The 24,482-nt window shown below is 37.2% G+C and overlaps 1 protein-coding gene across 10 annotated transcripts in view; it reads right to left on the minus strand.

The window, feature by feature from the left end:
• MTA1 (metastasis associated 1) overlaps positions 1 to 24,482 on the minus strand; it is a 239,907-nt gene that overhangs the window by 27,550 nt on the left and 187,875 nt on the right. For 7 of the 10 annotated variants that reach the window (XM_072629652.1, XM_072629661.1, XM_072629655.1 and 4 more), the window contains 5 exons: positions 24,195 to 24,346; positions 23,637 to 23,826; positions 20,531 to 20,620; positions 13,884 to 14,036; positions 12,468 to 12,503 (listed from right to left, as the gene is read on the minus strand). In XM_072629652.1, coding sequence (XP_072485753.1) covers positions 12,468 to 12,503; positions 13,884 to 14,036; positions 20,531 to 20,620; positions 23,637 to 23,826; positions 24,195 to 24,346 — 621 coding nt within the window. The remainder of the gene's footprint in view (positions 1 to 12,467; positions 12,504 to 13,883; positions 14,037 to 20,530; positions 20,621 to 23,636; positions 23,827 to 24,194; positions 24,347 to 24,482) is intronic. The other 3 variants (XM_072629656.1, XM_072629660.1, XM_072629654.1) reach the window with 1 other exon arrangement.

Here is a 24,482-nt window from a genome sequence, read left to right on the forward strand (position 1 = left end):
ATTGGGAAATAAGATGTATAAGCAATGGGATATAGAAATCTACCTTGCCCTACAAGAAAGTGAGGGGGAGGGGTATGGGGGGGTGATAGAGGAGAGGGCAAACTGAGGGAAGGGGTGATCAGAATGCATGCCATCTTGCGGGGGAGGGGAAAGAAGGGATGGGGAGAAAATTCGGAACTCAAAATCTTGTGGAAATGAAAGTTGAAGACTAAAATAAATTAATAAAAAATTTTTTAAAAAGATTGAAAAGGAGTATGACAAGGCTGTATACTGTTACCCTGTTTAACTTATATACAGAGTACATCACGCAAAATGACAGGCTGGATGAATCAAAAGCCAGAATTAAGGTTGCTGGGAGAAATATCAACAATTTCAGATATGATGATGATTACCATTCTCATGGAAGGAAGTAAAAAGGAATTAAGAAGTCTCTTGATGAGAATGAAAGATGAGAGTGGAAAAGCTGGTATGAAATTTTAACATCAAAAAAACTAAGATCTGGGAGCTGGTCATATCACTTCCCAGCAAAGAGAAGAAGAAATGGAAGTCGTATCAGATTTTTTTATTCCAGCCATGAAATTAAAAGACACTTGATCCTTAGAAGGAAAACTAAAGCAAATCTGGACAGTGTACCAAAAAGTAGAGACATTGCCTTGTTGACAAAAGTCTATACAGTCAAACCATAGAGTCATATGGTTTTTCCAAGAGCAATGTGTGGCTGTGAGAGTTGAAGTCTAGAAGGAAAGTGTGAATGCTACCAAATCATGTTTTTAACTGTGATGCTGAAGAAGACTTCTGAGAGTCATTTGGACAGCAAGGAGGTCAGATCAGTCAATACTTAAACTAATTCATGCTATTCACTGGAAGGCCAAATACTGAAGTTGAAGCTCATATATTTTGGCCACATAATGACAAGATGGAACTCACTGGAAAAAGATTCTGATGTTGGAAAAGATTAAAAGCAAAAGGAAAAGGGGATAGCAGAGGATGATGGATAGTGTCATGGAACCAATGAAGATAAATTTGACCAGACTTCACAGAGGTAGCAGAGGACAGAAGGGCCTTTCAAGCTATAGTCCATGGAGTCACGAAAAGTCAGACACAAGTAAATAGCAACTTAGTTCAGACTGTTGCATATACTATCATGATAGGCCTCTGACTGATTACTCTGTTTCTAATCTTTCCTCTCTTCAATTCACCCTCCATCAAACTTATGAATATTAGTCACTAACAATAAAATCTCCAGTGGCTCCCTATAGCATCTGAAATAAGATATAAAATTTTCAGCATGACATTTAAAGCCCTTAGGAATCTAGTCCCTATATACTTCTTCAAATTTATTTCATATTATTCCTCCCTTTCCCTTTCATGCTCTCTATAGCCAGAGAAGCTTAATGACTTTTCCTGTAACTCAACATTTTTAATCCTACTGTACTTCCATGCATCCTGAAAAAAAAAAAGGTTTCAATACAGAGCTGCACAGTCCAGTAAAACAAATTCCTACATTAGCTGTGTCCTTTAAATTTCTGCATTTTAAGTTCATCAGTTTTCTGTCAGGAAGTGACTGCTTTGTCTCATCTTCATTACTTTCAACTTCTGGATTGCCATTTTGCTATTAGAGTTCTAACATCTTTCAGAGTTGTTTTTTTTCATATTATTATTACTGTATATGCAATCCTACTTCTGTTCATGTTCCATCAGTTCATAAAGATCCTTCATTTCATCTCTTATAATAACACAACAACATTCCACTGTCTTCTTAACATGTTCAGCTGTCCCAAATATGAGAACACCCCCTTCGTTTACAATTTTTAGCTAGCACAAAAAGAGTTCCTTTCACCTCTTTGATTTCTTTGGGAATAAAGGACTAATTTTGCTATGATTGGGATTGAAAGGGTATGCGTAGCTTGGTAATATTTCAGGGATGGTTGCAATTTGTTTTCTAGAACAGCTGGACCCATTTACATCTCCACAGTGGAGTACATGCTTTCCCCCAGTCCTTCCAACATGTATTAGTTTGACAGGTGTGAAGGGGAAATTCAAATCTGCTTTAATTTGCATTTCTCTATGTATTAGTAATTTAGAGAATTTTAAAATATGTTTCCTGATAGCTTGGATTTCTTCCTTTGAAAGTTGTCTGTTCATATTCTTTGACAATTTGTCTAATGGCTTGCTCTCATAAATTTGAATCAGTTATTTATCTATCTTGGAAAAAATGAGGTGTTCATCAGAGAAACGTTGCAAAATTGTTCTCCCTAGTTATTTCTGGAGAATTTCTAGAAACATACCCTAGTTTTTTAATTTTTTCTTCATTAGATTTATTTTGTGCCAATAAAAATTGTCCATTTGATCTTGAGTGATCCTCTCTATCATTAGTTTAGCCACAAACTCTTTCCGTATTTGAAAGTTAATTGCTTTGCTCTGCAAATTACATGATCTCCTCCAGGCCATATAATCCCTTGGCACTTATCCTGGTTTATGGTGTCTAAATCTAACTTCTTCTATACTACTGTCTAGTTTTCATAGCAATTTTTGTCAAAAAGCGAGTCCTTCCTCTAGTAACTATGGTCTTTGGGTTTATGAAATATTAAGTTACTGTGCCTGTGTGTTGTATACATATGTCATTCCACTGAGTGACCTCTCCAATTCTTGTGACATAGCAAATCATTTTTAACAATTACTGCTTTGGGGGAGGTGAGCCAAGATGGTGGAGTAGAAGCAGGGACTTGCCTGAGCTCTCACCCTAACCTCTCAAAATACCTGTAAAAAATGACTCAAATTCTACAGCAGCAGAAATCACAACATGACTGAATGAAACAGATTTCCAGCCCAAGACAATCTGGAAGACCAACAGGAAGGGTGTATTGCACCAGGCTCAGAGCAGAGTGCAGGCAGCCCACTGTGGGCCATACTGGCACAGACAGGACTGGAGCAGGCCTCAGGGTGCTGAATCACTGGCAGCTATAGCCGTTTCCAGACTTCTCAACCCACAAACACCAATGACAGCCTCAAAGGTCAGTGGGAAAGCTCTGTCACGTGGGTGAGAGAGGAACATGGTCTGGCCCTGGCCCTAGGCCTGGCCCAGGGCCAAGCCCCAGCCCCAGGGAGTGTTAGCCAGTGCCTCAGTAGCGGCTACTTCTGGAACTCTCAACCTACAGATGGTGGGGGAATCAAGCGGCTCATCTGAGTCATAGGCCTGGGTGGTGGTCCTGGAGAGAGGAAGAGAACTGGCATCGCAGAGCTGGTGCCTCGCAATTCCAGGGCAAAAAAGAGTGCTTGTGGTTGCTTACAGAGCAGAGTGCAGGCCAGGACAGGAGTAAGCACTTCTCCTTTGCTTATATAACTTTGGAAGAACTAAGAATTTACAGGTCCCTAGAGATATCTCTGAAAACAGCTACATAAAACCCCTGAAACTTGGGCAGTACACCCTCTACTTAACAAAAAGCTCAAAAATCAAGTTAATTGGCTGGGAAAATGACCAAAACAGGGAAAAAATAAGGCTATAGAAGGATACTTTCCTGGTAAAAAGGTATTTTCTCACGACTAGGAAGATCAAAGCATATAACCGGAGGAAAACAGCAAGGTCAAGATTCCTATATCCAAAGCCTCTGAGAAAAACTATGAAATGGTCTCATGCCTTGGAAAAGTTCAAAAAGGATTTTGAAAATTAAGTAAGAGAAGTAGAGGAAAAATTGGGAAGAGAAATGAAGGTGATGCCAGAAAATCATGAAAAATGAATCAAGAGCTTGCTAAAGGAGACCCCAAAAAAAAATGCTCAAGAAAATAACACCTTTAAAAATAGACTTAACAAAATGGCAAAAGAGGTCCAGAACGTCAATGAGGAGAAGAATACCTTAAAAAGCAGAATTGGCCAAATGGAAAAGGAAGTCCAAAAGCTCACTGAAGAAAGTAATTCCTTAAAAATTAGAATGGAGAAAAGGACTCACATGTACAAAAATATTTATAGCAGCTCTTTTTGTAGTGATCAAGAACTGGAAATCAAAGGGATGCCCATCAAATGAGGGAACAGCTAAATAAGCTGTGGTACACAAATGTAATGGAATACTACTGTGCTATAAGAAATGATAATAGGCAAACTTCAAAAAAAACCTGGAAACACTTATATGAACTGATGCTGAGTGAAGTGAGAAGAGCCAGGAGAATATTATACATAGTAACAGCCACAGTAGGTGAGGACTGTTTTTGATAGTCCTTCACAGCAATATAAGGACCTAAAATATGTCCAGAGGACTCATGGTGCAAAATACCATCCACATGCAGAGAAAGAACTATGGAGCTGGAATGCAGAATGAAGCAAATATTTTCTCCTGTGTTATGTTCTATTTTGTTTTGTTTTTTCATGGTTTCTCCCATTCATTTTAATTCTTCTATGTAACATGACTACTGTGAAAATGTGTTTAATAGGAAAGTATGTGTAGAACCCATATAAGCTTACATGTCATCCTGGGGAGAGGGAGAAAATTTTTACAGTGGAGGAGAAGAAAGGATAGGGGAGAGGAAATAATTGAGCCTTACTTTCATCAGATATGGCTTAAGGAGTGAATAACACACACTCAATTGGGTATGGAAATCTATCTGACCCTGCAAGGAGGCAGAGGAGAAGGGGATAGGAAGGAGAGGGAGCATAACAGAAGGGATGCAGACTGGGGAAAGGGTCATCAGAAGTAAACACTATTGTGGAGGGACAGGTTAAGGGAGAGAATGGAAAAAATGGAGGGCAGGACAGGTTAGAGGGAAATGTGGTTAATCTTTCTCAATATGATTGTTATGCAAGTATTTTGCATGGCTACACATGTATGACCTATATAGAACTATTTGCTTTCTCAATGACGGTGGGTAGGGAGGGAGGGAGAGAATGTGGAACTCAATGCTTTAAAAACGAATGCTAAAAATTATTTTTGCATGCAACTCAAAAAGAAGTTGTAAAGGCAAGGGAGTATAGATATCTATCTTGTCCTGCAGGAAGATAGAGGGGAGAAGGAGGGAGTAAAAGAAGGGAGGGCAGACTGGTTGGGGTGCATGCCATCCTGGGGTGAGGGGAAGGGGGAAAATGAGGAGAAAATTTGGAATTCAAAATCTTGTGGAAGTAAATGCTGAAAATTGAAAATAAATAAGTTACATTAAGAAAATCAATTACTGATTCGTAGTATAGTTTGAGATCTAGTACTGACTGACCCTGTTTTCCTTTCTTTTATGTTTTCATTATTACCCATGATTTCTTGACCTTTTCTTTTTCCACAGGAATTTCATTATCATTTTTGCCGTATCTATGAAATACTCCTTTGGGAATTCCTTTGGTACAGCATTGAATAACTAAATTAATTTAAGAAGTATTATAATTTTCATTATATTGGCTCTACCTATTCACACAAGTAATGTTTCTCTGATAACTTAGGTATGTCTTTATTTCTACAAAGAATGTTTGATAGTGACATGCACATTCTGCCTGACTGCATCATTAAACTCCAAAATATCTTATTTTTTGTACTGTAAATGGATTTTATCTTTTTAGAACTCTGTGTGTGTGTATGTATGTGTGTGTGTATGCGTGTGTGTGTATGAAGAGATTATTTCTATGGATTTATTTGATATTCTACAATTTTGCTTAAGTTATTGTTTCAAGGGTTGTTCTAAGTACACTACCATATCATATACAGAACGAATTAATTTTGTTTACTTTTTGCCTGCTCTTATTTTTTCAATTTTCTTGTCTTATTGCTACGACGAGAATTTCCAGCACTATGTTAAACAGCAGGGCTGATAATGGATACTCTTGCTGTATTCCTGTTTCTCTTTTCTCCATTATATAATGTATTCACACACACACACACACGCACGCAAAAACATACATATATGTATACATGTGTATATAAACACATATACAAATATAAAATACATATACATATTTACTGACAATATTAAGGAGAGGTTCATTTATTCCTAAGATTTCTAGAATCTTTAAGAGAAATGATAGATTTTGTCAAAAGCCTTTTCAGCTTCTATGGATATGATCACGTGGTTTTTAGTATTTATATCATTAATATAGTTTATTATATTATAATCTAATTTGTTATGTTAAACCAATCTCTAATTCTTGGCATAAATCTAACCTGGTGATAGTGTGTAATCTTTCTAACATGTTACTGTAGCTTAATTCCTAACATTTTATTTAAGAGTTTTGTATTAATGTTCATTAAGAATAAAACCATTTCTTTCTTTGTTTTATCTATTCCTGGATCAAGACCATATTGGTATTTTATAAAGAGACTGGAAGGGTGCCAACTCTTAGTCATGCAAACAATTTATGTAGTATTGGAATTAATTTAATTAATTAATTAAAGTCTGATAAACTTGTGAATCTAACCGGTCCTGAAGATATTTTCATAGAGAGTTCATTTATGGTTTCCTAATTTATTTTCTTACTATCAAAGTCCAAGGTCCCGGGGCAGAATCTAAGTTCCAGTAGGATGGAGATAAGAAGATATCCAAAACACGTGTGGCACAGTATGGAAATGGCCAGAAAGTTACTTATTAAAAATTTAAAGAGTAAGATCATTTGTCATCTGCAGCACCCCATTTAAGTATTGCTGTACCAAAGCAGTGGAATCACTATGTGGCTTTGTATCATCCTCTAGAGTACATCTATTCTCTTATTCAGATGGATAAACTGAATTTCTCCAGGTTTGTCATATTCTAGAACAATGTGATGTGTATAGTATGATTTGTAAATAGGAGGATTTGAAAAATCACATCATCCACAGTGAACACTTCTTTTGTTTGGACTTTGCACAGAACATTTTCCATGCCCAAAGGGGGCACACCTTGGGTGAGTTCATGGATCCCTGCTTTACATTTTACTTGACATGAATACTTAGTCAAATGTTTAAAAAAAAAGTTGTCACACCTATCTGAGATTTGTACAATTTTAATGAGTATGTAGGTTGGTTCTGTGTGTGAGTGGAATCTTAAAGGTAGTATTTTGTCCTACTGAGGTATATAAATCAATAAAGAAATCATAAAGCAGAATTATATTCCCCAAATATCTGTTATGTGATGATACAAATGTAGTCTGCTATAGAAAATTATCAATGAAAACCTGCTCACCCTTATTACACCTCCTCACCTCTACATTTACACCCTTTCTGTATGTCTAGCACTACAGCTAGACAGGTACTGAGGCCACAGGGACTGACAATCTACACCAGTACTGAGCCTGAAAAACAAAAGATGGCCTGAGTAGTATAACGTATTAAAAGAATTCAGCTATTAAAGGAACCACAAGCAGCTCTTTGCTCCAGAATGCTGACTAGATTCTGTATAGTGGATTTTAAGAGCAGCTGGGTGGCACAGTGGATAGAGTGCTAGGCCTTGAGTCAAGGAGACCTGAGTTCAAATCCAGACTCAGACACTCATTAATTATATGATCTTGGACAAGTTAATTAACCCTGTCTGCCTCAGTTTCTTCACCTGTAAAATGAGCTGGAGAAGGGAACGAAATGGCAAAAGTACTTCAGTAACTTTGCTAAGAAAACCCTAACTGGGATCACTAAGAGTTGGACATGACTAAAGAATAACAAATTTCGTTTCTGATATTTGATAATTTAAATAGTCTAATTTGCTTTTTGTTAATGTTAGTATATACTTGGGCAAAAGTTTCAAATAACTTCACTTGTTCCTTCTTTAAATGTTATAAATTCTTTCTCATTTTTGATACAAGCAGAATTTTCTTGGCAAACAAACTGAAGCCATTTGCCAATTCCTTCTCTGGTGGATTAATGCAAACAGAAGTTAAATGACTTACCCAGGGTTACATAGCTAATAAGTGTCTGAGGCTGGATTTGAACACTGGGTCTTCCTGACTTGAAGCCCAGCACTCTATCCACTGAGTCACCTAGCTCCCTCCAATCTCTTCTTTAATTATGAGAATTTCTATTTTGTTATTAGTTGATGATTTTCTTTAATGAAATTTTTTATTGTTTTTGTAATTTGTTTCTTGACCCATTAGTTCTTTATAATTTTTATTTAGTATCCGATTATGTTTTAATTCTTCATTTAAGGGCCATTTATTGATTAGTGTTTCATTGCATTATGATCAGCAAATAATATGTTTTGTATTTATGTTCTCCCTAAATCTCTGCCTCATGGTTTCCTTGGCTGACTTCAAAGTCCAGCTAAAACTCTCCTTCCACAGGAAGTCTTTCCCAATCTCTCTTAATTCTAGTGCCTCCTCTCCTTTCATTATTTCTTATTTATCTCTATACAGCTTATGTATTTGTTGTCTCCCGCATCAGACTATGAGCTCAAGGATACAGGACTTATTTTTTATCTTTTTTTTATATTTCTGGCATTTATAAAGTACCTGGGCACATAATGTTAGTGCTTAATGTTTAAGGACTATTTTTCTGATTTTCTACAATTTTTTGGTGAGGTGGTTATAATCCATGGTCAATACTGGTAAAGCTTCTGAGTGCAATTTAGGAATATGTAAAGTCCTTTCTATTCCCATTTGGTAGCTGCCAAAGAGCTTGAATTTTTCCAAATTGTATTCTTGTCTTTGATATTTTTCTTATTTGAGTTATCTAGGACTGAAAGGGACATATTAAGGTCCTCAAAAATTGTAATTTTAATATGTTTCTCTGACCAATTTGATTAACTGTTCCTTTAAGTACTTAGACCAGGGATGGGGAACCTGAAGCCTTGAGGTCACATATGTCCCTTTAGGTCCTCAAGTGCAGCCCTTTGAATCCAAACTTCACAGAACAAATTCCCCTTAAGGGATTATGGACTGAGCCTAAAGGGCCACATGTGGCCTCAAGGTTGCAGGTTTTGCACCCCTGATTTAGACTTTATGTCATTTGGTGTATATATTATGAAATACGTATACTGACATATAGCTATACTCTGGTATTTAAGCCTGGGAATAAGAAATAACTTTATCTCTCCTAATTTTTTCTGAGGACTCTTGATTCTTGCTTTCTTAAGAATAACTGGAATTATCACAATCTAGTAACTCAATAGGTCACATCACTTGTATGGTACAATCAGCTCCTGGACAGAAAAAGACTTCAGTCTGATGCCATGGAGGGCTCTGAGGCTAGAGGGGACAGGGTTACTCACAGAGTTTCTGGGTAAAGCATACAGAACTTTTTGTAGCTACTTCACTCTGGAAAGAATTATGCAAAATGCTGAATCAATCTCCTAGAGAGGTGGTCTCCAGAGAGAGAGAGAGAGAGAGAGAGAGAGAGAGAGAGAGAGAGAGAGAGAGAGAGTGTTGAGTGTGTGTATGTGTGTGTCTCTCTCTCTCTCTGTCTGTGTCTGTACCTTCAGGGTGCTATGGTCTCAGTTCAAACAAACTGTGACCAAACAATCAACAACAGTCAGGATAGGTATAACACAACTCCACATTACTCCATGGATCAACCTCACTATCCTGAACTTGCCCTGAAGCAAAATGCTTTTCAAGGCAGAAGCAAGTTATAAACTCAACTTTTCCTACATCTCAGGCAAAGCCCTGGTCCTTTTAATCTACTTATATCACTTCTATACATGTCCAGGTTCATTCATTTCTATTTCTAGCCAGATATGCCCATTCCTAGGATGCTTCTACTTTAAAATCTCAGCCAAACTTTTAATTCCATCCTTAGAATCACACAATCTTTGAGCTGGAAGGGACCTCATAGACCCTTAAGTGACATCTGATGGAAGGGTCATCGAGCCTCTATTTGAATATATCTGGTGACAGAGAACCTACTACTCCTTGAAGCAGCCCATTATACTTTTGGAGAGTTTTAATTTTTTAGACAGTTATTCTTTACATCTGGGTGAAGTCAGCCTCTGAAAATTCCTATTCCTACTTCTGCCTGGTTCTTCTTATCATAGCCAAAGACAATAAGTCTAATACACATGATAGATAGCCCTTTGAATACCTGAAGACAGTGATGTCCTCCCCAAGTTTTCTCTTTTCAAAAACTAAACAGCCATGTTCTGCAGGCTTCTTATGTGCTGGCTACATTCTCTCTGATATTACCCCTATTTCTAGAAGCATTTTCCCTGTATTGGATGCAAAAATTATAAGAGCTATTTGTGTTTGGTTTAATGTTTTTGCATTGGGCCCATAAGACTACTGAGTTCCTAGAAGGTGTAAAGAGTTCTTGCACACTAACCTCAAGAATGAAGTGTATGGAGTATATTAAACTACATTAACTACAAAAGGGCAAGGGATGAGCCATGTGAGCAGACCCTCAGATTTCACTTAATGTGATATCCCACAACAAAGTCTGTTTGTATTGAATTCATTGTAAATGGAAATAGTCCAAATAACTTTTGGAAGAAGCCCCTGAATTCCCCCCATTCACCCCACTCCCAAAGATCCTGGTAATCTTTTTTCATCCTCAAGCCTTTTGCATCACAACTGCCTTGTTTTAGTGGGCATATAAGCAGGTGGTAAAAGTCAAAAAAATCTAAAAACTATGAAAGAGAAGAATAGAAAGATAGATGGATTCTTCAGGTAGTGGGAAGACCAAAATGCCAGAGAATGAATAGTTTCAGATAACACAAACAGAAACCTATAAAAGCAATTCTAAAAAGTTCCTAAAGAACCAGAGCCTGAATTCTGCCAATTTTAAGCCTTGACTCTGTACCACTGTAGTCATCCATCTCAGAATTGTCCTATGGGAGTTTGGATATTATACTGTAATGCTTTAATGCCTACTACTGTGACTACAACTGCCAGCTATGTTTTTGTAATAGAGGGTGTAAAGTGTGCAAGGAGGATGCTCCTTCCAAAGGCCATATCCACACAAAGCCTGAGAAATGCTCAGGGTTTGCCAGGAAGTTGTGTGATACTAAAAATCAAATCCAATCTCTTAAAAGGTTCATCACTTTCTGAGTAACTTAACTTGCTTAACACATATATTAGTTGGTAAAAAAGGAAGATACTCCACCTGGCATCTCACATTAGAAGGATCAAATAAAAGGTGTTTAGAGTCACAGTGTGAGACGACCTTAGGAGCTGGCATGCAGGAGTGAAGAACATGCCAATCATTCATGTCACAATGGTGGTGTGGGCACATACACAACAGAAAGGCAGGTAAGTGGGCAGGCAGCTATGCATACTGGCACCCACTCCAGCACAGCACGCTGCAAATAGCACACAGACAATATCCTTTTTGAAATGGTCCACATGAGCATATGAGGGATGTTTGTTTGTTCAATTGTTTTGAAGCCTAGAATTCATCTGTGGTAACGTTTGCTCATTCTAAGGCCAAGTTAAATATTCTGTAGTTCCCTGACAGAAACTATTCCCCAAAAGGGCTTATCTACTCCCTGCTTATCAATATCTATCTATCTATCTATCTATCTATCTATCTATCTATCTATCTATCTATCTATAAAAAGGTCCAGTATGAAAATAGAGGGCTATGTCTGTATGACCAAGGTCAGTGTGCTTGAAAATTTTATATATATATGCAACAGGCTTAGTTGGCCTTCCCAAGAAGAGGGTGACCTTTGACCCTGAAGCCCACCTATGGTAGATGTTATAAGTCTCTGATTCCCCCAAAGGCAAGCCAGAGTTGTGTCAGCTGGGATGAAAGGAAGCTCCCAACACAGCAGATAAGCCAACAGCGTGGTCCATAGGCCTTAGAGCAGCCCTATGCACAGAACTTATTTGGTCCTCTTGGCATTCTAGCAGTCAAATGAGAATGACTATGAATAAGAGAGACAAACTGACCTCAAATCTAGTCTGGGAGTGAGAGGTTCCCTGGTAATGACTATTTAGCCTCCTAGCAGAGAAGTAGTTACCTTCTTCTTTTCCCTGGGGTTTATTCTCCTAGGACCTTCACTACTTCATTCATTGAAATCTTGGAAGCAGCTGAGTTTGTTTTATGGAAATCTGGACCCCAGGGTAGCCTCAGAGCTGCTTTTAGGAAAGGCCCATAACTCAGAAAAAAACAGCAATTCTAAAAGAAATATCAAGAAATGCACTACTGTGGGATGAGGCACACTCAGTCACTTTGTAAGGTTACACTTCAGACCAATGAGTGCCACTCTGGGTTAGACAATACTCTAGAATTTCTTAAATTATTTCTTGGGGTGTTACAAAATTCATTAAAGTTAATTTTAAAAGGTTTAAAATCAAGACTGTCATTTTAACTAAAATAAAATGAAATTCAATCCAAACTATCTGACTCTCATATTTGAGGAGGGGTTGCCAAGATGTCAGATAATCCCAGTAACATCCCCCAGGGGAAGGAGGCAAACAGCATGGTGTCCCATCTGCGTGGACCATCAATGCAGATATTGTCCAAAGGATATTCAGCTACCAAGACAAGATTTACACATAGCATTAGTAGCCACAAAGCACAGACAAGCCAGCTAAAGAAGCCACAAATGAGACTGAGACCACACTGTCCTAGCATCAGCTGAGCACAGCTGTGAGGTCTTACCCCTGCTAGGCATCAAAAGGCGTTTCTTCATGTTGCCTGACAAAGCACAGGTGAACAGAAAAGAGAAAAAAATACCACATCAACAATCCCAACAATGACACTGAATTTAACAAGTATAATTCACAGAGACAGCAGAGATTAGGGCCAGGGTTCCTAATTCTGGTCATGTTGGCTTACAGTCAATATACCCAAGATGGCATAAAAAGTGCCTTGGTCACAGTCATAGATTTGATCACTTTGAATGTACCCCAGGCATTCCAAGGAAGCAATGATTTTTCTGCCTGTCTCCAGTAATTAGACCTTGTTTACACCTGCTCAGAGACGTTAAGGGCCTTCTTGCCTGTGTGTCATATATAACTCCCAGAAAAACTGAAAGGGAGTCCATATGGTCCAAAGGTGGCCCACTGAGTGTCAATCCTCAGAATTTCTCCTCAAGAGATAAGCCTTGTTTATCTATTCCTGACACTCTACAAGAGAGTGACAGTCATAATGATAATCAAGATAGTTAATCAGCTTGAACTTTATAAAGCACATTCATATTGAGTTTCTCATTTAATGTTCACAGAAATTTTGTAAGGCTAGATAAAATTGTGATCTGTGCACAATAGTTAGGGTGCTTGGACCTGCAGTCTGGAAAACCTGACTGAGTTCATATCCAGTTACTAGCCAGATATTAGCTGTGTGTCCCTGTGTCCCTGGTCAAGTAACTTAACCTTTGCTTGCTTCAGTTTCCTGAACTGCAAAATGAAGATAATAACAGTGCCTACCTAGCAGGGTTGTTGTAAGGATCAAATGAGTTAACATTTGTAAATTTCATTTAGCACAGTACCTGGCACATAGTAGACAGTATATGCCTATTCCCTTCCTCCCTCCCTTCCCTGACAGAACAGATTTTTTTTTTATCACTATTTGACAGATAAGAAAAATGAGTCAATTCACATAGTAGTGCATTAACTTGCCTAGCATAAAAGAAAGGTTACAGACCAACTGAGAAATAGTCCATGGCAGTTTTAACCTTTTGGTATTACCCATTTGGCACCTGGTGAAGAATGTTTTTAAATGCATAAAATAAACTATAAATGGTTATAAAGAAAACCAATCTGAAAGACTGCTGTCAAAAACTATATGTGTGTTCACTGACCCCATGATGAAAACCCTTGTTTTAAGCCAAACGACATGTGATTAACACAGGCATAACACTCTCAAGCCCCAAAGAGGAAGGAGAGATCTCTTTCCATTCACAATCACTGTGAAAAGAAAGAAGTGATGCTTATCTCACTCCTCAGCCCAGTGATAAGACATTAACCAAAGTAAAGGCAAATTAAGACAGGAAAGCAAACCCTACGTAAACATCCTCAAGGCCCAACTGATCATAAGACTCATGCCAGTTCTTTAAAATCATATAGCTATACCTACCATCCATGCCATTGTGCTGTTCATAACTCCTCTTGCCCAGTATGGTTGGGGACCCATTATTAATGACTGGGGTTGACTTGGCAGGAGTAAGATTGTTGAGAGAACTAGACACACTCTTTATGGGGTCTGGCTTTGGAGGGCGGGGATGAGTCTCTGTGGGGGAAAAAAAAACACAAAACAATTTACTAAATGACTCAGAGGATAAATTCCAAACTCATACCCAACCATCTGGGTGGGATACAAATTTTATACTAAAAAGAGAGAAAAGGCAATTTATTTATTAGGATATCTCACAGATATTTTTACAGCTTGTCATATGTGTTGCACAGTTCCCTTCCTTCCTCCATTTCCTTGCATAATGTCATATAAGTTGCCTGGACTCCTTTGTTAGAGTCATTATATAATTTCTGGCACCAATGGTCCTGAATTACTATCATAACTTCTCCATTTCCACAAAGAAAACTGCAAGATTCAGCCATTCCTTTGATACTTCTTTACTGACAAATTGTTGGATGAGTACATGTAGATGTCACACAAGAAGGGTCTTATCTGAATCTACTCTTAGTTAGATCTTACCTTCCTTATTGCAATAAACTATTTTCAGTTACATTCAATAAATCCAAAGGTAAAAAACCTATTTAGAAGCCTTTATTATTTCTTGTTACGTATGTCTGCTTGTTCCAAAAGTATTTTGTAGGTTTCTGACTCACTTATTGTGTGTTCTAAGAAAGCATAATAATTCTCTTTCTCCTTTTTCATAAGAAAATGTAAGACTTTCTAAAACTGTCTTAGTGATGAACCCTATGTCATTACTATTATAGTATGGGTTTTTGTGAGGATTCTTTCCAAAATCTGCTATAGTTCATTTTGTAGGACCAAAAATGTACAGTTACTGAATAAATGTATGCCTTTAAATGTGTTCCTCGCTTTCAGTATGGATTTCAGGATGCCAGTAATTTTCTAAATGTATTCAGTGATAGCAGTGTTTCATACCTTTAAGTGTCTTGCCTAGAGGAAACTCAAGTTATTTTATAGGTATCACTTCATCCACTGGTTCAACATAATCCCTTGAATCAAACTTGAAAAGTTCCATCTCTGTCTATCCTTGGCCTATTTTAAGAATTTTACACTTGTGAAGTCCAAATGAATTTTTATAACGTAAGGATAAGCCCTAGAATAGGGATGGGAAACCTGTGCCCTCAAAGTCACATGGTCCTCAAGTGAGGCCCTTTGACTGAATCCAAACTTCACAGAACAAATTCCCTTTAATAAAAAGATTTTTCTGTAAAACCTAGACTCAGTCAAAAGGTCATTTGTGGCCTTGAGGCGTCAGGCTCCCCACCCCTGCCCTAGAGAGTAGACCTAGAACTAAAAGAGAGAAGTTATAGATATAAAGGTAGACTGAACAATCAAATACATCCAAAGGAGAATAAATTACCTTAAGGAGTGGTGGCTATCTCCCTCACTAGGTCTTCAAGCAAATGCTGGATGACAACTTAAAAAGGACACTTAGGTTTTTTATCTAGTAATGTCTTTTTTAAGCCTAAAGTTTTTATTTAATCTCAGAATATCTGAGATTGGGGGGGGTCTTCAAAGTAGGAACTTCTCAAAAAAGGACATGAGTTAATACTAAGAGATATGTGATCAACCAAAGGGTGGGAAGACGGAACTCATCACATCATTGCTTCAATAGCCAACCAAGCAAACCATGGAGATTATCTCCAACATAACCACATTTATTCTTATACTCCAATCATCTTCCACTTCTGATGAAGCTTACTACCTCCTGCCTTCTGAGGCAGGAATTAACATGTAAAGGCAATTATAATCTAAATTATCCACTGCTCAAAGTAGCTGGACAGGTGCTATTATCAGGAAGATTCTACTTGCATATTCTGTTCCCCAGATTATCTCCCGGCTTCTGCAGGTATTCCTCAGAAGGTGAGCTCTTTGTTTTCAGGCAAAAGTGACTGCACTCCCTTATTCCTATCCCTTAATTTTCCTCCACACAGATGTCAAAGTGATGTTCCTAAGGTGCAAGTGTAACCAAGTTACACTGCTATTCTAAAGTTAAACTTTATTTAATCTTTTCCACACCCTTTCAAACATCATTTGTGTAAAATTTAAATAATTATTCACATCGTAGGCATCTGGGAAGCAGTCAGTAGAAAAAGATTGAAGATAAAGACAATGAGGATGATAAAAGGGTCAATATGCTGGGGAAGATGAGATAATATAGATTTTGGGCACATCATAAAGTTTGCCTTGGCAAGAAGGGCCACCTTTAAATGTAAGACAGAAGTGAAGTGGTAGGAAATGTGAATGATTTGAGATGAGAGAAAAGGGTGCTTGTGCTGAAAGGCCATAATTTTTTTTTGGTGAAATATGAGCTAAAATTCTTAGCTGAGATGGGGGTTGGTGAACAGGGTAGGGGAAGGCATAGAAGGCTTAAGAAGGGATGGAAAGGATTAGATTGCAAATTTCATATTTCTTCCCCATTTCAGTAGTATCCTATAATTTAAAAACAAACATTTTGAAATGATGTGCATGTTTCCAAAAAACTCTTAACAGTTAAAATTAATAGAAATAAAGTATCTAGAGCCAAAATGGCAGAGTACAGAAGTTATTCAGCTAAATTCTCCCAAATTCCCTTCCAAACAACTACAAAATAATGCCATAAATAAAGTATTGGAGTGGCAGAACCAATAAAAGGTTACATGAAACAATTTTCTAGCCCAAGACAATGTAGGAGGTCAGCAAGAAAGCTCTGTCTTCCCACGGCAATGGTTGGGACTGTGCAGCTCAGGTCATACCACAGCACTAGCAGCAGGCCTAGGAAGAGGTGTTGGTGGTAGCAAGAACTTTAGAAGCTCTTAGCTCAAAGACAGGGCTAAGGGGAGGGTAGGTGTTAGATAAATGGTCAGGAGACTAAAGCAGACCCTTTGCTGGTGCTGAATTCACAACCCCGTTGCTTTGCCAATGCACAGTTCCAGATCACAGTCCCATGGCCAAAAGGTGTAATAGCGCTCACAGCCACAAGGGAGCAGGGGTCCTAGCTGCAGTTCTAGGGCGGAAAGGAGGATTTGGTTTTGCAAAGCACTTTACACATATTACCTAATTTGGTATTCTTAACAACGTCATAAACTAAGTGCTATTATTGCCTCCATTTTATTTACTTAATTTTGTGGCTAAAATAATTTTACATTAAAAAAAAATTGGTTATTAGAAACTTCCAAAGAGAAATCTAGGAAGCAAGCCCATAATATCCATAGAAGGGCAGAAAGAGAAAAAAGGAAAATTGAACTTTGCTATCCTTTCCACTGACTTGGAGGTATGACAACAATGCGTCCATTCTATAAATAAATTGTTTTCTATAAATTTTTTGACCTCTAGTTAATAAACAGAGGTCATACCCACTAAAGCCAAACCTGCAACATGTCTACACTCTAGTCTCTGAATCTGCATTGTGAAATGCCTACAAGGACCGTTCTTTCTCAAATTGTCAATGAACTAATGTAACTACTCTCTTTATAATGCCTGGCACGTATTAGGCAGTTAATAAATATCTACTGACTGACTCTTTCCCCTCTCTGTAACCAAAACTGAATCTGTTATGCTCAGTTCTCATGCTTCTGTTCCTTCAGAAAACAGGAACTTACATAATCCTTTGAATTACAATGCTGAGAAGTCTATGCAACTATGCTCTGTTAGCCTTAACTCTGTCTTATCATATCAGTTGCAGTACACTTGACATTTTTTAAGGTTTCTTTTGGCTCATGTTTGTATGAGAAATTCCTATTTATCTGGCGTTTTTTTTTGTTTGAAATCAGAAATGCTTTAAATTCCTCTATACCCTTAAAAATTCATTTCCTCTCTGTAGTACTATACTGAGATTTGCATGGTAAGTTGTTCTTACTTGTAAGTCTCCATATCCTTTGTTTTTTGAAATATTGTATTACAAGACCTTCTCTCATTTTTAGAAGTTGCCATGTCCTGTCTGCTCCTATTATTCCTTGGTAGTTGACCTGCTTCTTTCTAGATACTTGCACTAGTTTTTCTCTGATGTCAGACCTCTGGATTCTGGCTATAATATTTCAAGGACTTTCCTTTTGGGATTCCTTTCAGGAGGTGACTTATGTAGTCTTTCTGTTTTTGCTTTCTAGTTCTAATAGGTTTGGGAAATTTTGATTTATGATTTCTTGAGCTTAGTGTTCAGGTTTTTTACAACATCATGGTTTTCAAGAATCCAATTATGTTTAAATTATCTCTTTTTGATCTGTTTTCCAGGACAGTTATTTTTTTTATTATCAGATAACACACTTTTCTTTCTTTTGTGCAATCATTTGATTTCATTCTGTTCTTTCTTGCTGGATTATGGAGCTGCTGGTTTCTGTTTAGTCTTTCTAATTTTCAGGGGTTCCAGTATTTGGCCAACATTTACCACTCCATCTTTTAAACTACTCTTTTTCCAATACTTTCCTCCAGAGCTTTTATTTCATTTTAAATTTCTTCCTTTATTTCTTCTAGGAGTTTCTCTAGAATTCTAATAATTTTGTTATTGTTTTCTTTGATTTACTTCTCTATTCAGTTTTACTTTCTGAACTGAGGTTTTGTGCCAGTGTCAAACCCCATACCCTGTAGGGCTTTTAGGTGAGGGATGGAGTGTGTAGGGGGTGGGGGGGGGGCCCTGCTAATTTTTACCTGGAACTCCTGGGTGTCAAGGACGATCTTGACTCTTTTAGGGTTAGGCCCCCTTGGATTTTTGAGGTATAGGGTATCTTTAAGGTCTTCTCTGGCAACATAAAGTAGAGTATTAGAAACCTCACAACCTTTGGATCTGAGGAATCTTGGAATGACCTGCAGCACTATTCAGACTCTTGTCTGTTGCCTGCTGCAAGCAGCAGGACTTTATCAAATGAATTTTGAATTACTGTTACTTAGACCTATACCTTCATACAGAAAACTGTGCATGCTACATTTATAGCACCTTATACTGGTGCCCCACCTTTGCAACTGTTCTTGGACTTTTTCACCTCTTGTGTAGTTCTGGAATGAGTCACTTTTAGTTTCTCATTGGATTTCCTGATCATTAATTAGTCTGGTGTGAACGTTTAAGGTTTTGCTGGATGAAGTATGTGGAAGATGAGTAGTGTGTTTCCATTTCTGGCAGCTATTTTGGCTAAATATGTATTGACCCAATTTTACAAATGAGGAAACTAAGGTTGAAAGATGATGAAGTGACTTGCTCAGCATTTGTACCACTAGTGTATGAGACAGGATTCACATCTGAGTCTTCTTGACTTCAGATTTGACATTCTAGCTACACTTATATAATTGACATGCTGTACTTTTTTAACTTCTAAATGTTGAAAGACCCAGAGCAAATTTTCCTGTGAATTTTTAAATTTTTTATTGTGAAATTAGGAAAAAAACATACACAAGAATTATAGAAGGTGTAGTGAAAAGGCATGAAAGAGTTGTGGTCAATGAGAACAAGGATTCAGATGTATCAATTGCCCCAAATCACAGAAGGGAACCTCCTTTACTAGGAGCATATGCAATCTAGGAAATAACACTCACCTCTGTTTAAAAAATAAAAAAACTCCAAAACTCTAAGAAGTGATTTTTAAGTCCAAATGAAGTCCATCATTATATATACACCATCAAATCAAGCCCTTTTCTACTACTTTAGTTAAAGGTTTTCATCATTTCCTATAACAAAAAAATATAATTGCCTGATAACCAGTATTATAGTAATAAGCTCCTCCAAATATTGGTAGACTGATCTATAGGTATTAAATGGATTGTGGGTGTGGTCCTGTAAGTTTTCTTGAAACCTTACCAGCCAGTTTGTTAGGACCTACCAGATACTATGCTCAATTAGAATAACCATTAAGAATCCAGTGTCACATCTCCACCATGAGGTGGCACCAGTTAACTTTCAGGAGGGATTTCATACTGGCAGAAATGTATTTCTAAAGTATTTGGTCAGTATCACCTTTATTATCCAATCTCATCAAATATGGACAAACGAGTTTTTAATCCTGATGGAAAGGACACGAGGTAGTGTCTAGCCCATAACATACTCTTCCTGCTATTAGTATTAATCTTATTCCTTTCACTACTCATTTTTTCCCAAGATGTTATGGACCTCTCCTCTTTTTTAAGGAATTAGTTCTTCATTTTTCCATTATTATGGAAATGAGGAGCCCTTTTTGTGACATAACAGAGGATGTGAGAAGCAGCATACTAAAGCACAACTAAGCTAGCTCATTTTCAACAAGTCTAAGGCAATCAGCTAATTTCATCTGACTCATTGTTTGGAAGTGAAACAAACTAATGAAATCTAAGTAATGGCAATGAAACTAAGAGAAAGCTCCTGCCAAGTTCTGAGTTAGCATACCCTAAACTTTTCAAGAGTATGTCAAGAGGTAAGGAGAATACAAAAAGTCAAGCAAGTGTGAAAGACCCTAGGTGTTTCTATGGTTTGCTTTGGGTAAGGAACAGTTACCCCTATATTCTTTCTGAGAACTTCAGAAATGAAGTCTTGGGAGACAGAAGAGAAGAAAGTTATTTTTCCTCATCTTTTGACTCTTTTTAGTTTCAAGTGTTAATCAAATACTAAGACTCTTAAAAAACATTTTTACCTAAATACCGGAGGACAGCTTCCAAAGGTTTTCGTACCACTTGTTTTAATACCAGCGGATTCTGGGAGGCTTCTGGTAATCGAGCAGTACCTGTCAGGACAATATTTGAGGGTTAGATATACTAATGTCCTATATATTTACTTTATCATTCATCAGTATCAACTACAATATTAAACAATCCAAATAAAGATCAACTTCCAACGTATATTAAGAAAATATACCCATTAGGAAACTGAAGAACTGGAATAGCGAAGCATGGTAGTTGGTCAGTCAATAAGAATTTACTAAACACTTACTCTATTCTAGGGACTGAGCTAAAGGGCTGAGGATACACAGAAGAGAGAAGACAGTCTCTTGCCCTCAAGGAGCTCATAGTCTAAAATGAGAAATATCAAGCAAACAAATATGTACAGACAACTATATAAAGAATACAAAGAAAATAATTAACAAAGGGAAGGCACTAGGAGAAAGGCTTCCTATAGAAGGTGAAATTTTGGTTGGGATTTGGAGGAAGCCAGGAAAGCCATTAGGATTAGAAAAAGAAGGAGAACATTCCAGCCATGGGGGTCAAGAAGAGAAAATGCCTGGATCTGAGAGATGGAATATCTTGTTCAAAGAACAGCCAGCAGGTCAATGTCACTGTATCAGAATGTACACTGGGAGAGGTGAGGGTGGAGGGAAGAGAGTATATAAAGTGTAAGACTGAAAAAGTAAGAGATTATAGAACATTTGAGTAAAGATCAATATATATGAGATAGTTCCTCTGAGTGTACAGTGGAAAACAGATGAAGTGCTCATGAATAACAGAAGCCTGCCACAGTTGTCCTGACATCTTCTGAAGGTCTTTCTGTGCTAAAAGCATAGTAGCTTAATAAATTCTAGTTTGCTTCAACTGCTGTTCTGGATCTTAATTCTGAAAAAGAAAAAAAATTATTAATGAAGTGGAAATAGTGGGAACATCAGCCAGGAGGTTCAGGGAAGACATTCCATTTTACAATCTATGAAAGAAGAAATAATCCGATATGTACTCTAGATTTGGAGAGAGTATACTTGAAAAGGTTAAGAGAAAGGATAAATAAGATTTAATAGTACAAAATTTCTTACGTACAGCAGCCTAGAGGGAATGGGAAACTCTCAGGAATACAATTCTAAATAGAAGAGAAAAAATTACAAAGAAAGAGAAATAAAACTAAAGAAAATAACTTTCATAGGAGACTAATATGACAGCTTAAATAACACACACACACACAGACGCTGAAAGGTAGGGTAAGTAAAGGAAGATTAATACCAAAAAGTAGTATGGTCTTCTAAGAATAGTGTCAGGATGGCAAATACTTAAACGAACTGAGGTTTAGTCATGAACATAAGGTTAATAAAAACAAGAGAAAGACCAAAACATGAATAATACTGCTTGGAGTAGAGGGAACATTAACAACCAATGAAAATAACAGTTGCTACATATTAAGAAGCAGAATTCAAATCTTTTTGTTTCTATTTTCTTTAAAAAAAAAAAAAATGACATAAGTCAGAAAATAAGACAACTACATACACTCAATAAATTCAAGTCACCAAGTCCAAAAGAACAACCTCAAAGAACACTGAAAGATTAGTGGCTAAGACTGTTGCTTGTCAGTCTTTGTAAGATAATAGACAAAGTGATGGAAAATGGTAAATGCTGCTTTAGTTTTGAAAAAAGGTGGGGGGAAGTATTCCTTACCTATAAGAGTAAAACTCTTAGAAAACTTCTAGAAAGATATGACTTAAAAATGGAACATGTTACCCTAGAATAACTGTTTTTCTTTCCTGGAAAGGTTACTAGGATGGTAAATCAAGGGAAAGCGATGGACACAGATTTTAGAAAAGTACTGCATCAAGTCTCATGCTGCCTTCGTACACAAAAGAGAAAGAAGTGGGCTAGACAATGGTATAGCTAATTGAATTTGGAACTGTTGGATGACTAGATTCAAATATCAAGTGGTAGGAATTTTGCCTTCAGCTCTAACTTCAGGGATCTGTCTTCTTTGCTTGTGTCCTATATAGGATTTTATCAATGACCTGGATAAATGAAGATGGGAGGAATAGACAATACATTTTATAACATAATCAAGATTTAGAATGTCTCAATAGGCTATAAAAATGGATTGAATCTAATAAAATGAAATTTCAAACAAACTAATTAAAGGTGAACATGGCTTAAAAAAATCAACTTTTCAAGCAGAAGATGAACAAGGTTATTATCTAACTTTGATGAAAAGGCTCTGAGGATTTTAAGCTCAATGACTGAACACTATGATGTGGCAGCCTTGGGCTGCATTAAGAAAGGAATCTTAAGCACAGCGATGGAAGTGATAGTCTGGCTCAAATCTGTCCTAGTCAGGATGATGTAAGAACACAACAAGTCCAGAGAAGGGAAACAAGGTAATGGAGTCCACACTACACTAGGATCAGTTAAAGTTATTAGGAATGTTTAGTATGGAAAAGAGAAAACTTAACAGGACATGATAGAGGTATCTTTAGGTTTCTGAAAAGCTATCATGGAAAAAAGGGAAGGAATCTTGTTCTATTTGATTCAGAGCAATGGGAAGAAATTGTAAAGAAATAGAACTGGCTCAAAGCAAGGAAAATTTTCTTAACAATCAGAGCTGTCCCAAAAATGGAACAGGCTACTTTTGGTGGCAATGAGTTCCCCCTCAATAGCTTTAAGCTAAGATTTGCTAACCATTTCTTGGAAATTTTCTATAAATAAGTAGTCATTCCTATTAAAAGGCAGAAAAGTAAAGTCCCTTTAAACTGAAATTTTATGTGATTCTTTCTTTCCCTCTTTACTCCACATGCTTTCACTATATTCAAAAGCTATCTGTAGTTTATTTGTCAAGCGAAAAGTCCCATTAACTGTTCTTAATATAAAATTTATATTCAACAGTTTGTATTTAGCAAAGAGTTACTATAGATTGTTCCTTCTCTTCAGTGGATAATATCAGAATTGGAATAAAGAGAATGGAAAAACAGTTTCAGTCACAGAAAGAATCACAGTCAGCCAACTTTATTGCTTCTAATTAACTTTAAAAGATATTAAACTAAATTCTTGAGTCCAAGGGAATCTTACATTCTGCTTTGATAGCAGCACTGTTGATAGGCATGTAAGGGTGTCTTGCTGCATGCCAAGGACGCAATATATCTCGACACAGGCGCCTGGCAATTCTTGTCAGTTTGGTTGTATGTAGGTAGAAGGCTTGTCTTGTCTTCATAGCAAACTTTGGACTCCCACTGTTCCGCACAGGGATGCCATGAGGACTCTAGCAATGTAAACATACAGAGACATATCACAATATATGGAGTTCATTTTTATTGTGGAGATGCTTTATAAATGCTAATATCTTTATCAGAAAAGAACATTTTTGACAATTTGGTCATTTTGGTAATGGAGACACAGGGAATTCAAACCAACCTGGTGCAGAGCAGAAATGTACAAGATTATAGCTAGAAGCTCTCTAAGGTTCCTTATAACTTAAAACACACTATCGTTCCATGATTCTGTTTGAGAACTTCTACTCTTCAAGAATAGCAAGTTATTGCCAGAAATGACCCCCTGCCACATGCCAATCCAGCATCCTTGCCAATGGCAGAGTCATTGCTGTCATATATCTGTCTGCCCTCCACATACCATGTTGTTGCGGTTTGGTCCTGGTCTCTCACCATCTAATCGGGTTGGCATTTTCAAGCCACCATATTTCTTCCAGTATGTCCAGCAAGATGCACAGAGACGACACTGCATGTTAGGGGGACCCCAAGAATACCACTGGTAAGACTGTGTGGCTATGGATAACAAAGTTGAAAATATATATATTCTTAATTGGAACTATTTCAAAGATCATTTACAGATTCTCCATATCATCCCACCACAACAAAATAAAACAAAATACTCAGTTGCCCTCAGGAAAACTAAACACTT

Source organism: Notamacropus eugenii, chromosome 1 (assembly GCF_028372415.1).
Source record: "Notamacropus eugenii isolate mMacEug1 chromosome 1, mMacEug1.pri_v2, whole genome shotgun sequence".
NCBI classification, from domain to species: domain Eukaryota; kingdom Metazoa; phylum Chordata; class Mammalia; order Diprotodontia; family Macropodidae; genus Notamacropus; species Notamacropus eugenii.